This window comes from Lissotriton helveticus, chromosome 11 (assembly GCF_964261635.1).
Source record: "Lissotriton helveticus chromosome 11, aLisHel1.1, whole genome shotgun sequence".
Taxonomy (NCBI): domain Eukaryota; kingdom Metazoa; phylum Chordata; class Amphibia; order Caudata; family Salamandridae; genus Lissotriton; species Lissotriton helveticus.
The window spans coordinates 90,729,245-90,744,782 of record NC_136072.1 but is presented as its reverse complement, the minus strand read 5'-3'; the positions used below and the strand labels follow the sequence as shown (position 1 = coordinate 90,744,782).

At 43.3% G+C, this 15,538-nt stretch overlaps 1 protein-coding gene across 1 annotated transcript in view; it reads left to right on the top strand.

Annotated features, from left to right (window-relative positions):
- The window catches only part of SLC2A2 (solute carrier family 2 member 2), a 175,714-nt gene that overhangs the window by 37,881 nt on the left and 122,295 nt on the right, over positions 1-15,538 (top strand). The window contains exons 3-4 of the mRNA XM_078666635.1: positions 6,965-7,164; positions 10,059-10,183. Of these exons, the coding sequence (XP_078522761.1) occupies positions 6,965-7,164; positions 10,059-10,183 (325 nt within the window). The remainder of the gene's footprint in view (positions 1-6,964; positions 7,165-10,058; positions 10,184-15,538) is intronic.

Genomic DNA, 15,538 nt, shown 5'->3' with positions numbered 1-15,538 from the left:
GAATGGAATTAAAATGTCATTGCATTGCTTATTGCATTGATGCAAACTGCCCTTCCCTCAGTCATGGACGTATTATCATCATCATCACCAAGATACTTCATGTGGCTCTACTGAGCCATAAGAGTCGCAGCAAAAAGACAAATACAGTATAATACACAATAAAATAAGAGAAATTGGAGATGCCTGAGGTGGGGTGTGATGTGGGTTCATCGTGGAAGGCCAAGGATGAGTCTAGCTGTGACGTTCTGTATGGACTGAAATTTCTGTAGGAAGTGTGCGGCAATTCCTCTGTAGAGGGCATTGCAGTCGTCCAGTTGGCTGGTGATGAGGGCCTGTGTCATGGTGCATCTCGTGTGTAGGGGTAGCCACTTGAACAATGAGTGCTATAAGCTGCATGGCAAGATAGAGAGGGAACCAGTCTTGACTCTCTTTAAGTATACTGCCTGTACATCCATACCTACAAAAGAATTAGTACTTTTGAATCATCAAGAGTGTCATTTTGTGTAGGCATATGTTTAAGTATGAGTCAGTTCCAGGTGCTCCCACCTCTACAAGGCTGTTTGAAGGAAGGAATAAGTTATTTTGAGTAATAGCCTTGTTAAGGTAATGACATTTAAATGGACAGGTTGTTTGCTATACTAAAATACCTACCTAGATATAAATAATACAATATTTATCAGTCTGTACCAAGCATCTTCAATGGAAAAACCATTGACCGAAAATGTGTAGTAACTTAATTGCAAACTAGGTGTTATTTTGAGAGCATTGGTAGCAAACCAAACCTCACGCATATGATACACAGAGACTCAGTGCCTGATTCACAAAGGTAAAGTTAGACCAAAAGTCTAACATTACTACATTTTATTATCCACAAAGGTAAGTTACTACTATTACCTTTACTACTAGCAAACTTACTAGTAGTAAAGTTAGTAGTAGTAACTTACCTTTATGATAACGAAAAGTAGTAAAGTTAGACTTTTGATCTAAGTTAGACTTTTGGTCTAACTTCACCTTTCTGAATCTGGCCCTCAGATACTTGTTATGCACACACTGCCTGCACACAAGTATACTTGTTTTAAAATATGTGACTTCGCCTTGGGGCATACCAGGAGCGGCAACTGAATGGGGAGCCCAGTCAATCTCACACACTAGTATTTTCTCATTGGCGGTACCATTCCCGTTTCCACATGGGGTAATAGTTCAAGATGGAGACCCTGCACTTAGTGGGCGAGGCATTTAAAGCCTTCAGTTTACATACACAGCACCAGTACTTCATACATCTACATTACCTTAAAGCTACAAGGGCAATTATTTAGAGTCTAGGGTTGCTTGTCATTCCTGGTCACAGTTAACCTGGATTGGCAGTTCAGGCTGGATTGTAACTTTCGGTGCAGAAAATAGGCTGATTTGCATCTGGCTCATCTCAGTCTGGAGAGGCATAATAGATGAAAAAATGATGGACTGGAATGCAGCCTGATTGACAGCCAGCAGCAGAGACTTTTTGCAAGCATTTAACCCATCACACTTGTGTTTTCTTGATTTACCGCATGTTAAAATAGGGGATGACATCTAGAACACCGAGTAAATGTCAATACCTCGGATGTTAGGTATTTCTGGGTGCGATAACCATCTCCTTTTTCGAGTTTTGGTGCATAAAATTAGGAATACATTCAGATTTGTTATTTTTGTTATTTATTGCACCAAAATCTGCATGTTTTGCTACTTTAATGTATATTTTCTATGTTGAGTTTCAGCAGGTTTGCTGTGCCAAAATCTTTCATTGGAAGACAGTGAGGGTGCAATAATAAATCTACAATTCAGTGTACGATCCCTGCCAAAACCTTTTAAGAGCAGGGATCATAATGTATATCCAAACTCAGGTCCTTTGGCTGGATTTTCTTTCTTCCCTACAGACGAAACCAATAGTCAAGGTACAAACCTCTCCTGTACCCTTTTCAGACACAGGCTGAAGTAAACATGGAATCCCCCCTGCCATGTGTACTTTAAGTTACTAGCCACCTCAAAGGGTCTGGAAGGCCAATCACTCCAACATGTGGATGAAACATGATCTGTGACTGGAGATGAGTGTCTGAAAAGTTTCAGCACTCCGTCCATTATCTCTTTGTGTTTGCTTTGTTCGCCTCAAGTTGGCAGGGTATGCCCGTGGGTCACTTTGCTCACTTTGTCAATGGATTCAAGCTAGCCTGGCTGATGATGGGTTTTACCCCAAAACTGGTCCAGGATGCTTATTTGCGGTCCAGGGAAGACCTTTCTTGGCAGTTTGGGATGGACTGTTCACATGAGGAACAGGGTGAAGACTGATTTGCATATTGCTGGGTCTGAACTGGGGTGGGGAAGTGAGCCAAAGTATGATGATGGATTCAACCCGGATCTGTGACTGGGGTGAGTGTCTGAAAAGTTTCAGCACTCCGTCCATCATCTCTTTGTGTTTAGCTATTTGTAGTTCACAGTCTCTACATCCCAAATCCTGCTCTGACATAAGACATACCCAGCTGCAAACGAGGTTTATGCTATTACCTTAAACACAAACGTGTTAAAACATTCTTTGTTCACATTGCACCATAATAAAACACTGCTCACCCCATACGGGCTGCTAGCTGTGCTTAATTTGAGCCAGTGTTTCTGGTGCTCAGCACCGGCACTTAATCATCAACCCCAGCACTTTTCATGAGCACCAGTTAAAGACACATTCATTTATCGGGACATGAAGTGATTTTCCCAGAATCACAAGATGTTGAGCCGACACCAGAACTCGTTTTCCCAGTTCCGAAGTATCCAGCTCTGGCCATTACTGGCCACTACATCATGTCCTTTACCCACTTTCATGATTAGTAATTGGTTCTGTTGTAGGTGGTGCTAACAGGAGAAATGGGCTGGGGCAAGCTGCCTTCTGATGAGAGCCCCGGCACTTTTTACAAATTAACCACTGGCTGCTAGAAATTTCAATTTGTGAAATGCTTCAGAGATGCTATTCAAAGTTAATCAAAGGCATCATCACCGACTCAATCTCCGCTCAACTTTAATACCATCAACCTAAACAAATTAACAATTTATTAAGTACAAAGTTTCCCCCGCACTCACTTCACTAGCTTAGTTTAATCTTTAGAACTTTTCCAGGCTGGCATGTGGGAAGTTTAAACACAACAGAGCTGCTCCCAGTGGGGTGATCTAAGTGCAAATGTTTCTTAGTTCGAGAGTACAGGCATCTCACAAAAAGTGAAGGACTGGTCTATATGAAGCCTGACACCAGGTGGTGTGTGAGACCTCGCCCTCTAAAAACTCGGTTTGATAGAGGGCAGGCATGCACCTGACGACAGGGATGCACTTCTAAACTAAGCGGGCCCTTACAGAAAAAGTAAGTTTTAGAAAGCCATTACAGATGTGAAATTAAATTTGAATATTGCTGGCATCTATATGGTGTTTAAAACAAATAGGGTAATCGGTGTGTTGGGTATGTTATTGGCTCCCCACCGAGGTCAATAGGGTCGACATGTTTTTGCCAGATGGCCCAGTAGGGTCCGCGGCATTCATCAGGACCTATGTGTAAAAACTACGGGCTCGGCTCTTACCAAACTGTGGTGAGAGGGTATCCACTGTGTGGGGTGACCAGGATCACTGTCCACTGCGATATGGACTCGGTATCTAAAGCCCTAAAGATGGGATAGAGTGCCCCATAGGAGGCTGAGGGCGGGAGACCCCTTTGGTCCAGCGTGATACGTGATGCGATCTCCCCTGCTGCGCCTATGTGTGTGCTCCTCTTCTCCTCGATGTGGCATGTGGGAAGGCCTTGTTGACTGGCCATGCGATGTCCCATGTAATAGCATTACAAACCACTTTGCACACTGAGTGAAATGTTGTTTTAGGGTATCAGACATTAGTGGGTGCTAATTGTATCACTGGGGGCATTTTCACTCTAGTATCCTGGGGGATAAATACCATAGACCCCCAAACTGGGCACCAAGTACCACTTTTACCACCTGACTCTCAGAATAGCGAGGCGGAGCAACCCAAGGCTGAGGTTCTAGCCAACAACACCAGTGAGGAGTTGTTGGTTTTAAACCTAGAACCCAGCAACACACAACACTAAATAATTCACAGATTGCTAAATATTTTGAACACAATGACAAATACACACATTTCAATAAGGTCACAGTTTTGAATCCATCTTAAGGGGCTTCACCAGAATAAATAGTGTGCAAAGCTCCGAGCCTAAAGTTTTATCAGAAGAGGAAACTAAATCCACAACCCTTTACTGATTCAAGAGTGCAAGCAATCACACAGAGGTTGGGCTACAGCTATTCCAAGATTTGCTTAGGAGTTCTATTAGTGGTTGACTCTAGGTGAAAGATATGTATGATCAATGTTCTGCACATATTTCAATTACAAGTATAGGGCCAATTGTGCATTCTCTGGTTTAGTGCTTAGCTTTAACAACAGGGACTGTATTACACATACAGAGCACTGCCACAGTCTGCACTGAGACGCACACTTAAGTGTGGCCGATAGGCACAGGTACCAGGGCCGTTTCTACCATTAGGCAGGACTAGGCAGCCGCCTAGGGCGACAAAAGGGCTAGGGCGGCAAAAGGGGGGATATTTTTTTTAATTTGAAGGCAGTGAGTGCAAGCACACCTGCTTGTACATCCATGCTGCGCAGTGCACCCACTGCACCCTAGCATAGTGGTGTGTGGAGCGGCCGGCGGTACCAGTGTACACACAGATTCTCACTCTACTCTCTGCTAGTCGCAACTTTCTCCCAATGTTCACGCATATTCTGCTGCTCACTCCCCTCACTGCTCCCCACACTTTCACACACTCGCAGCCCTCGCCCCCCTCCACCTCCACCAGAAGCGCCTGCATCCACTATTCCGCTGCGTCCCCCACTTAACACGGCGCTGCCATGGCCTGCCATTCCTGTGACCCACCTGACCCGCCCTGCCTTTTTCTGCCGCTGCAGTCCACGAGGCGACAGGCCTACCGCCCCAGCCCTTCCAGCCACGGAGCTCCTTTCCCCTCGGAGGCCGAGAAGGCAGAGAAAGCACAGCGTTACAGTGACAAAGGGAGCGGGGAAGGGGTGCTGAAATGGGCAGCAGAGGCCTAGCTGTTAATTGTGCAGTGGGGGAAGTGGCACCGAGACACAGAAGGGTCCAAATATAGCTTCTTTTTTACTCCACAGGGGATGTTTTCCTTGTTCACAGTAGGGCCCTTGGCACCCTTGCTAAGGCACTAGTAGGCAGGAGGGGGGTGTGTGGGGTCTAAATGAGCGGACTAGGGCAGCAGCAAGTGGAGAATGGTTTGCAGGTGAATGTGGGAGAGGCAGAGGGGTTCGAGGCGGTGGCAGACGAGAAAGGGGGTGAGAGAGCTGAGGAGAAAGACGAGAAATCAGGAACTGCTAAAGAGGGGTGAGTGGAAGAGAGCAGACCACGCAAGAACCAGGGACACATCTGGTGTATTAGGGAAGCAAGGAAGGGCAATGCAGCACGAAAGAACCCAGTTGTGAGCAGGAACCACTGAAGGGAGGGATGGCACGCACAGAAGCAGGGAGAGGAGAAGCTAGTGGGGCGTGGCAGGCAAGAAAGAAAGGGTGAGCAGGACCTGGTGAATGGAGGGCGGGGGTGCTAAAGGAAGGGACACAAGTGAGTATCCAGAAAATTAAAAGACCCCTTACTTATAATCACACTGAGCTCCCAAAGCCTGCAAATCCAACCCTGCTTGAAAGAGTTCCTTTCAGCTTTTCATCTTCCTTCGGAGGGTCAATCCATTCCCCCTCCCTTCTACTCATCCATCCACCCCTTCATCTTTCCATACACTAACCTCTTGCCCCATTTAACCATACTGTTTCCTACCATCCATCTGTCATTGCATGTGTGTATCCGTCCTTTCACACATCCGCCCTCTTTCCTGATATTCCCTAACGCTGGTATTTTTACTTGGAGGAGGAAGAGGCCCCCAAACGACCTATTCACTTTTAAGTAGGGACCGGTTCGCCATTCCATGGGGTCAGAGCTGCCTCTGCTTCAGCTGCTGGAGTGGGGAGTTCCCAATGCCACCAGGGGCACAGCTGAGAGAAGCAGTGAGCTCTGCAGAAAGGAGTATATTAGAGAAGCGGGGGGAGGGGTAAGTGTTGAATTAAGGCGAAAGGTGAGGACCACTGGTATTAGGAAGTGATGAAAGGTGACGGGGAGGCATGGGTTAAAAAAGGGGTAATATTGGGGACTCTAAATTCAGTGGAGATAAAAGACACCAAGAGCAGAGATGAAAGAGGCGATGAGGGAATCATTGAGGGAGAAGGTGGTATAATAGGAAGTATCAGGAGTGCAGGTCCTGTGAACAGATGCGAGCTGGTGAAACAGGAAGGACAGGACTTTTTGAATACGGCCAGGGCAGGGCGGGGGGCGGGAGTGGTTAGAACAACACGGAGTGGTGGAGGGAGAGGGACAATTGAGACCTACAGAGAGAGTGGGGGGGGAGAGGCAGAGGAGAAATGCAAGGGAACGATGAACACTGTAACAATAGGTGATAGACTCGGGGAGAGTTAATGAACCAGTGGAGGGGTGAGAGGTGCAGAGTAGGGAGCTCTAAAGGGAGGGCTCGATATGAACTTCAGAAGAGGCGAGGGAGATGCGGAGTGATAGTAGTAAACGGGAGGGGGCGGCATTTTTCAATTCTCGCCTAGGGTGGCAAAACACCTAGAAACGGCCCTGACAGGTACAGTCCACTGTATTGCATCAAATATGTTGCTTCCAGTACCGGTGTGAACCTAACGTTTCACTTGGAATGGGCCATTAGTGAAAGACGGACTGGCTGTTTGAAGCTGTGATACAGTGTTCAATCAGAGTTACTGCTCCAAGCTTCTGATTAATCAGTCTACAGGCAGAAAGTCTTTAAAGTGAAAAATTGTTTTGATTTCAAAATGGAACCTCAATCGTTTCTTTCTTTTCCAGATAATAGAGAAACATTACGACCGTATCCTGAGGGGTGATGAAGTGGAGCAGCTCGAAAGGAGCATCAATACTAATGCGACAGAGGAAGAAGAATTGTTGCCCTCCGTCACGACATACTGGTCCCTATCCGTGTCCATTTTCTCTGTTGGAGGAATGGTTTCCTCATTCTTTGTTGGATGGATTGCAGATAAATTAGGAAGGTATTATTGAGCTACTCTCCACTATTTGAATAAATGACATTAAGACTGAACTGAGGACATTTTGAGCTTTGAGCATCCATTACACTAAGATACTTGTCTTTTTGAATGTCCTACTGAATATGTGTTTGTTTTAAGAGATGCTTAGTACATAATCACATAAATGTTACCACTCCATAGCAAATTATATTACAGTTGACAATATGTCCCTACCTTGTAAAGTTGTTGGCAAAAATATTACGGTGAGTTGTATCTCTGAAGTAGAAGCAAGTTGACAATATATGTGGTTGAAAAGCAGAATCATCAGTGGATCACCACAGACTGGGAAACTATAATTGCCACACTCATTCATCTAGAAAGCAATTCTTGAATTTTGGAAAGGGTTATAGCTGTCCAGCTTCAGTGTTTTATTTTTTACTTGGAGCTGCTTTTAGTCTTGCATCACTCAGGATTCAGGGCTCATTACCTCAACAAGACTGTACTGGGCCACTGCTTCATGAGGGTAATCACTGCTGACTAAGGTGATCTATCAGTCCTCCTCCTCCTTGATCTATAGATTATATTTGATAAAGTGGTCTTCATTTTGGAATCTGCAATAAGGTGGTTTAAGAAACTTTTGACTGACCATGCTCATGTGGTCAAACTTCACGAACTCTTGTTAGTTACATCAAAGTTAAAGATGTGCGCCCTTTAAGGCACTCTTATAGCCTCACTCCTGCACTCTTAACCTGATGAAATCCAGATTTATCTGTGGATTTATGGTGCTAATCGTGAGTTTTAAAATATACAAAGGGGACTAGAGGAAGTTGCACTATGGAATATTGTAGCAGGTTGAAGATGAATGGATGCAAAACAGAGGTGCTCATCATGGGCTTTGTTCGCAATATCCTGCCTCATGCAACCACCTTTGTTCCCAGAAAAGGGTTGGTCTCATTTTGAGACCTAAAGTGTCCACAGTTAGTTCTGCTTTTTGTTTTTCCCCCAGCTATTTAAACAAATTCTGCTCTGTCTTGAACAAAAACATCATAAACATAGTGTGAGATCAATCATAGACCAAACTTGACTACAGAAATGCTATACTACATGATATTGTAGCAAATGATGTCCACTCTATTGCAACAATCCTCTGTACTTTGTTGTCCTGAAAAACATGAACCTTGGAATTATCACTTGCCCAGGGGCCCTGCTCATGGGCTTGACACAGGATGTGGCACCTGTCCCTAAAATTCAAGAGCCGAGTTATATTGGGTATCGGAGATTTGCCCGGGCCGGAGGGTGCCCTCGCCACCTCCAAAAATGGGAGCAGTGATCCTGCATATACATTTTCATTAAGCCAGGTTTCGCAAAATAATTTGGCCCTCTATACTTCTTGCCTCTCGGGGATGCCCACCAAGTGACTCTTGTTAATCCTAGAATGCCTTGAGCATCCTTGGCTCTATGTTGCAGTACCACCACCACCCTTTTAGGTACTTCACCTGTTCTTGCAGTTTGTTCACTGTAGGGCGTCTCAAGGCCAATGTGGATTAATTCTCTGTTACTCTACTGGATAATTTCTTGTGATCTGTTCTCAGCAGGGTGACTTCCATTGCAACTGAGTCTATCTTGTGCTCCAGAGAAGAATTTTAGCCTTATATTGCTTGTAGGATTGAGTTACACCTCTTAATGTGACATACTAGAACTGTCTCCATGGAACGCAGTGCTCCGCCGGACTCCTACCCCATGGTACTTTTGACTTAACCGTTATGGCCCCAACATCGTATTACCCCCTGCAAACTGCTCTCTGTCCACCTCTTGCTATACTCTACACCTTCCTTCCAAAATAAATTCTCCTTTTTGAAGCAGTCCAAAAGATGTGTTATCTCCGTCACTGTCTGCTTTCACAGGTTTAGGCCCTCGTGCTCTCGTTTACTTCCCCCTCATGCTGTTACTCCTGAAGTACAAACCAATTATACTGGTTTTGTCATTTGTGAACCAGCTTAATATTTACCCATCATATCTTAGGAGTATATATCTTTTTCCCTAAATGGGTGTGGTGGGTGCCGGGGCACCATACGGACAAACCACCATGTTCTCTTTTTTCCTCACTGTCCCGCACCCTAGCATGTAGCTTGAGGACGGGCTTACCAGCCAGACTGGGTCCTCCAGGTCATACACAGCACCCTGATTAATGGGCAGCTAACAGTTAACTACCGCCCAATATACAGGGCTCTCCTTGGAGGGCACTTACTGCAGTCCGGGGGCGCCTCTTCCCCACAGGGCGGCTTTGCACTACCACCTTGCATTTCCAGAAGCTCAGGCAAACATTTCTTGATCTCAGGACCATCATGGGTGGTGCCCACGTCACAGAAATTCCGGTGAGTCGCGTACCCAAGGCCACAAATGTATCTATGGCTTAATGATGCCAATCAAGATTTTTAAAACCTACCAAGAGGACTGAAGGAAGTTGCACTATAGAAGAGTTGGCACAGGTTGAAGTTGAATGAATCCAAGACAGATCTGCTCCTCACGTGCTTAGTTCACAATGTACAGGCCACACCAACAGTGCCCTTCTGACTCCAGGAGGAGAGAACAGTCACTCCAGCAAGTGCCCGTCCCTGCGCTCCCAAGACAAATGAAGATGGTGAGGGTAACTAGGTAAGAACAGCACTGAAGCTCCTCCTACGCCATTGCTTGCGTGGCTACGCCCCCTGTTTTAAGTAACTTAATACATATAATTTGAAAGTTTTTGATGCCTGAAAAATGTATATTGTGTATTGTAGAAATCTTTAATTTCATAGCAGCAGAGTCATATTAAAGTACTTTTTGAAATATGAATTTCATGTTTTCTCTGTGCATAGTGAAGTTCAGTTTCCCACATTTACTCTCTTAATTTGCTTGCATTTCATTTTGTATTCTAGAATTAAAGCCATGATAGTGGTAAACATCCTGTCACTGATAGGAGCTCTCCTGATGGGGCTGGCTCCTTATGGCCAAGCACATGCACTTGTTATAGCAGGCAGACTGGTCACTGGAATGTACTGTGGTAAGTTAAGTAGAAGATCATTAAACTCTTCCACACATCCCTCTAGTATTCTGCCACATTTAAAGAAATGCTGTGTTTACATTTGGTACTATTTCAAATTTGAGCGCATTCAAGAGTGTCATTTTGACAAGCTAGTACTAATGTAAATACCGTGCTGCCAATTTACGGTGTATTATTGCACAATTTGTGTATTTAAATTTACAGATCGACTTGAATTCATAAAATATTTTCACAATATTAAAACTAAGATTTGTGGGTCTAAAATTTGACGGCAGGTTATAATTGTTACGCTTTAGAAATCTACCTTCTTACCTTCTTTCTTTCCTTCCTTCCTTCCTTCCTTCCTCCCTCCCTCCCTCCCTCCCTCCCTTCCTTCCTTCCTTCCTTTCCTCCTTCCGTCCTTCCACAAACCTTAGTATTTCAGACCCATGAGTCCCACTTTAAAAGATTAAAAAATAGTAAATCAAACACAGCAAACCCGAGCTATCAATCCAAACTTTAAGTAGATGCACATGGAGGCTTAGCAGACATAAGTCTCCCTTTTCATATTTCTTCATTTTTTGTTAATTTACTTTCAAATGCATACATTAAACGCACACCAAAAATCTAACCCAGTTTTAATTGTGCATATCAAATTTTTTTAGTAATTAAAATTCAACAGTCTGAGGCCTTAAACCAAGTGTCACCTACAGATTTTTTTCTAAGCACAGCTTAGTTACATAAACAACATGGCCATAGTCAAGGTTGGATAACGGGTCTAGCTCCCCAGAGTCCCACACACAGACTAACTGGCGACGTTAGTACCAGCGCACCAAGTGAAGCCAGACTTTGAAACCATGTTATCATACTGAGCATTGTGAACTGCCCATGTGACAACATTATTTACTAACTTCATGGAGCAGCGGAGCACTTTGTACCAGTATATCAAGGGCAGACTTATTGGCTTTGCCACTGCTTGTTTCAATATCTACATTACAGTGTGAGATCATGGTGAATCATGGTGAATCCTTGAGAAAGTGGTGCAGGAGCAATTAGCCGATTATCTTGAATCTAAACAACTTCTTCATGACTCCCAGTCTGGTTTTAGACCAGGCTTTAGCACAGAGTCCGCACTGCTTGAAGTGTCTGAGTCTATTCGGGAGTTCATGGATGCGGGCGAGGAGGCCATGCTGGTCCTCCTCGACATGTCCGCGGCTTTCATACCGTTTCTCATGACATTCTATTAGATAGAATGTGCAATATTGGTATTGAGGGTACTCCTCTGGTCTGGTTCAGATCTTATCTGACGGGTTGATCGCAGCAGGTCCTCCTACGGCCTTTTGTTTCTGAAGAAAAACCTCTGCTTTACGGGGTCCTGCAGGGCTCCGCACTTAGTCCTCTTTTCTTCAATATCTACCTTACTCCTTTAGCGGAAGTGTTTGAATCCTGGGGGGTCAGAGTGATCTCTTATGCTGATGACACTAAGCTTGTGTTCTCCTTTAGAGATCACTCTGACGGCAGCCTGTCTAACTTCCGACGCTGCCTTACTAACATCTCCCGTTGGATGACTACTAACACCCTCAAACTTAATACAGATAAGACCGAGGTCTTATTCTTCAATCAAAGTTCTCCACTTCCCTCTATATTGTGGTGGCCATCGGAGTTAAACCCCCCTCCGGTTTCAGTTCAAACAGCTCGTAAAGTGGTTTTCCAATTCAACAACGATCTGTCTTGCAAAAGCCAAATCAACAAAGTTACCACAGCATGCTTTGGTAAACTCCGCATGATCAGGAAAATTCTACCGTTTCTTCCCCTTGATTCCCGTAGGACTGTCATACATGCCTTAATCACCTCTCACCTTGATTATTCTAACAGCATGTATGTTGGAGCTCCAGCTTACCTGTTCAAGCGGCTGCAGGTTGTGCAGAATGCTGCAGCCAGATTGATCTGTAACATCCCTTATCGCCATTCTATTACTCCGTACTTGGTGAAGTTACACTGGCTGCCAGTAACCTGTCGCATTCAATTCAAAGCGCTGGTCTTTGCCTTCAGGGCCCTTAATGACCTTGGTCCAGCCTATCTGAGAAAAAGGCTTAAACTTGTCCACTCCACCTTAGCCCTCAAATCTAATCATCTCCGCCTTCTCTGTACCCCTCGTTTTCGCTTTTCTAGAACGGGGGCAGAGCCTTTGTTGTGGTGACCGCAAAACTCGAGAACAGCTTCCCATTGGGCCTTCGGCTCATCACATCGGAACCATAGTTTCGAGGCAAACTGAAAACCTGGCTGTTTTCCAATCTTTAGTTGCGCTAGACCTCTCCTGTGGTCCGTTGTCTGTAGCGTCGGGACACCCCCGATGGGGGTAGCCGCGCTCTCTATAAGCTTCAAAATAAATAAGTAAATAAATAAATGATAACCAGTTCATTAAATGGGCCAGCACTGTCTGGTATGGAGTGCAGGAACCTTTTTTTATTTTGAGAGGGGGAGTACCTGCACTTCTCTAGAGTGACGTAAAACTTTTAATTGGAGAGTACCGGCACTTCGTAGAAACAAGCACTTCTATTTTTCCATGTCAAACACTGATCATAACTATATAATTTCTTGGGAGTAGTCTACCATGCAAGGACCTGCGTAGGCCACATACTAGCTACATACTTTTACAATTAGTGCCATAAGAGGAAGCGATGATTTTGAGATGTACATGTTACATCAAAACAAAAAATATCATCATATATATAGTTTTGTTTTGCTCTATTGTACCCACACAGAGTAATGCACCTAAAATCAATCAATTGTCAGAAGAAAGCCTAAGACTCAATACTCTTTGTAAAATGACAGGTGTCCAGACACCCCTATTGTTGCAGCAATCCAAAACTGATGAACAAAGCATAATTCTGTTTACATTTCTGATCTTTTGGAAACATTAGATACAAAGGGGAGCTAACAAGTTGCATACAATTTGTAATTGTAATTTTAACAGCATTTTAAAAGCATTTATATAGTGCTTACTACCCCTGACAAGGCGTTGAAGAGCTTTAAGCCGGGCAGTACACTGCTCCGGAAACTCAAGATTGGTTGTTAGTCGATTACTATTGGTTATTGTTTGCTATTGTTAGCCTTTAATGCCCAAACAAACCATTTCATACATTCACCCAAGTTTCTTATTGGTGAATTAAGTTAATAGAAGTTGTGATCATGCACATGTTTGGTGTGATTAATAGATGTGCTAGAGGAGGTTAGGTATTTTTAGATTGCAGGGATATACCCTTCAGAGGAGGAGAGTTTTTCTTCTTGCAATGAGTTGTGTTCAGTTTGCAGAAATAGAATAATAGAGCTTGAGACAAAACGTGCATCCAACAGAGTAGGTTTTGTTCAGAGAACTGAGGCATGTAGAGCAGTGTTTCCCAAACTGATGGTCTGGGTTGGGAGTTGATTTTTGGGCCGTGAAACTGCAAGCAATAAATAAAGATACTTTTAAGTTCTAGATTTATCTCGTCAGGAATGCTTCCCTTCAAAGACAGAGGACAAATGTCAGGCTATGTCTTCTAACAAATTGCTGATTTTTAACATGGGGATTGGTGTTTACAAACTCCTCTCACTTTGTAGTCAGAGAAAGAAAAGTAAAGTGAATCATCTGTCAATCTTGTTGGGGTACAGATTTTAACATGAAAGGCTGTAGAATGTAATTTTGTGTAACACACATACTATTTGTGAATAGCTATAAATGAAATGTACACATTCAGCAGTTAGCAAATCAAAAACGAATCACGGGGCATATGTATCAAAGGATACATTTGCGATTCTCAAATAGAGATTTTTAGAGAATCGCTATTTGAGAGTGTCAAAACACTATGTATGTAGGATTTGCAAATAATTTTGCGAATCCTACATATTCCTTAATTGCGAATCACAAATTGCGATTCGCAGTTAAGGAATACCTCCAATTAATGGGAAGACATTCTCAATTTGCTATTCTCAAATAGAGAATCGCAAATTGAGAATGCAATTTCAAGGGTGCCATGGTGTCAAAAGGCACCCTGTTGCACACCTGTACATGTGTGCACATGTGGCACACATACATGCCCTAAGGGCATGTATGGGCATGTATGTGCGCTACATGGTACTTTGAAAAATGCAAAAAAGTTAATTTAAAAAAAAATCGCAAATTACCACCAACTTGATGGTAATTTGCGATTTCTTAAGGAGAAATCGGACAACTTGGGTGCATTTTACATCACATTTAAGGAATCGCAAATTGAAATTCCTTAAATGCTTTTGCAAAATAAGGAATCAGAAATTTTACGATTCCGTATTTTGCAAGGGCCTTTTGGGATGATACATCCCAAAAGGCTTTTTCCCGTTCGCAAATGGGCCGATTCTGAGAATCGGCCCGTTTGCGAACGGGAAATGGGTTTCATACAAATGACCCCACATTTTTTGTAACTGAAGTGTGATGGAAACAAATACTTTAGTAGGATCCAAACAAATCAAGACACTTCACTTGGGGATGCACAAATGATACATATTCATTGAAACCCAATTTTCACACATTGTCATTTGTGTGCAATGAATGTAGTATTATCAGTAAAACTATAGGCCTGGGAAAATTTAGTGGCCATTTCAATGGAAAATAAGCTGTATGTAAATGACAGCGCAGTACCACACGATGCTTTCGTTACATTAAAAAAACAAAACTGCCTCCTTAAAGCTAGGTGGGCTGTGAAAGTTTGTTGTTCTAAAACGTGGATCGTGGTTCTAAAACTTCAATGATGCAATGATGTAGAGGATTGAAGGGACAGAGATGGCGATCTAAAAGAAAAAAAGAGAAACGAGAATAAGAAGTTTTTTCAATAAAGGTCAGTTTTTCATGCCAGATTTTAGAGATTTAGCGGATCTTTTTGTTGATAGCATGCAACTTGAGGATGCAAGACAGTAGATAGAAGCTGTTCGGTTATAGGTAGGAAATCTAGCTCGCTGTATCTGAGCATGTATAGTTCAAACTCAAAAGGAGTTCTTCTGCAGTCCTAAATCTAGTACTGAGTGAGATTGCCCTGAGGATGCAACACGAAAGTTTATTTGCAGAATATTTGCTATTCATTTAATGTACCCTCAGCAGCTGATGTGTAGTATGATATTAAGATACACCTTTTCCATTGAAACCGTCACTGCCTGTCGCTTAACATTTATAAGGTTTTGGAAAGCATAAAATACACACCATCAGCATTTACATACTTTTCTGACCATTACTCTGGCTTTGTCAGTAATCTTACAAAAGCGAATTGACCGCATGTTTTTTTATATAAAAATAAAAATAGACCATTTCAAATTTTATGTCAGCTGCATATATTGATAATTTCTTTGGAATATACTGTGCCCCTG